Consider the following 541-nt stretch of genomic DNA (forward strand, 5'->3'; position numbering starts at 1 on the left):
CCGGGATGGGATGATCCGGGACCTCCTCGTCACCACCCTGGTCCCACCTACCACCGGGTTGGGACGAGCTGGATGGGAGGACCTTCTCCGGGGTGGGGGTGACGGGTGCCGGTGTCTCCGGCAGCCCAAACCGACGCGGGGCCGGATGCGGATCCACTCGTTGGAGAACGTGGACAAGGCGCTGCAGTTCCTCAAGGAGCAGCGGGTGCACCTGGAGAACGTGGGCTCCCACGACATCGTGGACGGCAACCACCGCCTCACCCTCGGCCTCATCTGGACCATCATCCTCCGCTTCCAGGTAGCGGGGCGGGGCCGTCCCCACCCCCGGGGACGGTTGTCCCCAGGCCGGGACCCCGCCGTGCGTCAGTGCCCCTTGGCTTTCCCCAGATCCAGGTGATCAAAATCAAGACCGAAGACAACCGGGAGACGCGCTCGGCCAAGGATGCCCTGCTGCTCTGGTGCCAGATGAAGACGGCGGGGTGAGCGGTGGGACCCACACCCCACCGCGCCAGGGCCCGGGGGCGCCCCGAGGGTGACGGTG

At 68.9% G+C, this 541-nt stretch overlaps 1 protein-coding gene across 1 annotated transcript in view; it reads left to right on the forward strand.

The window, feature by feature from the left end:
• Nucleotides 1-124: 124 nt before the first annotated feature.
• LOC103904310 (spectrin beta chain, non-erythrocytic 4) overlaps nt 125-541 on the forward strand; it is a gene marked incomplete at its 5' end in the record, with an annotated part of 16896 nt that continues 16479 nt past the window's right edge. The window contains 2 exon segments of the mRNA XM_009285742.1: nt 125-298; nt 388-479. Coding sequence (XP_009284017.1) covers nt 125-298; nt 388-479 — 266 coding nt within the window.

Source organism: Aptenodytes forsteri, unplaced genomic scaffold (genome assembly GCF_000699145.1).
Source record: "Aptenodytes forsteri isolate BGI_AS27 unplaced genomic scaffold, ASM69914v1 Scaffold700, whole genome shotgun sequence".
NCBI lineage: Eukaryota > Metazoa > Chordata > Aves > Sphenisciformes > Spheniscidae > Aptenodytes > Aptenodytes forsteri.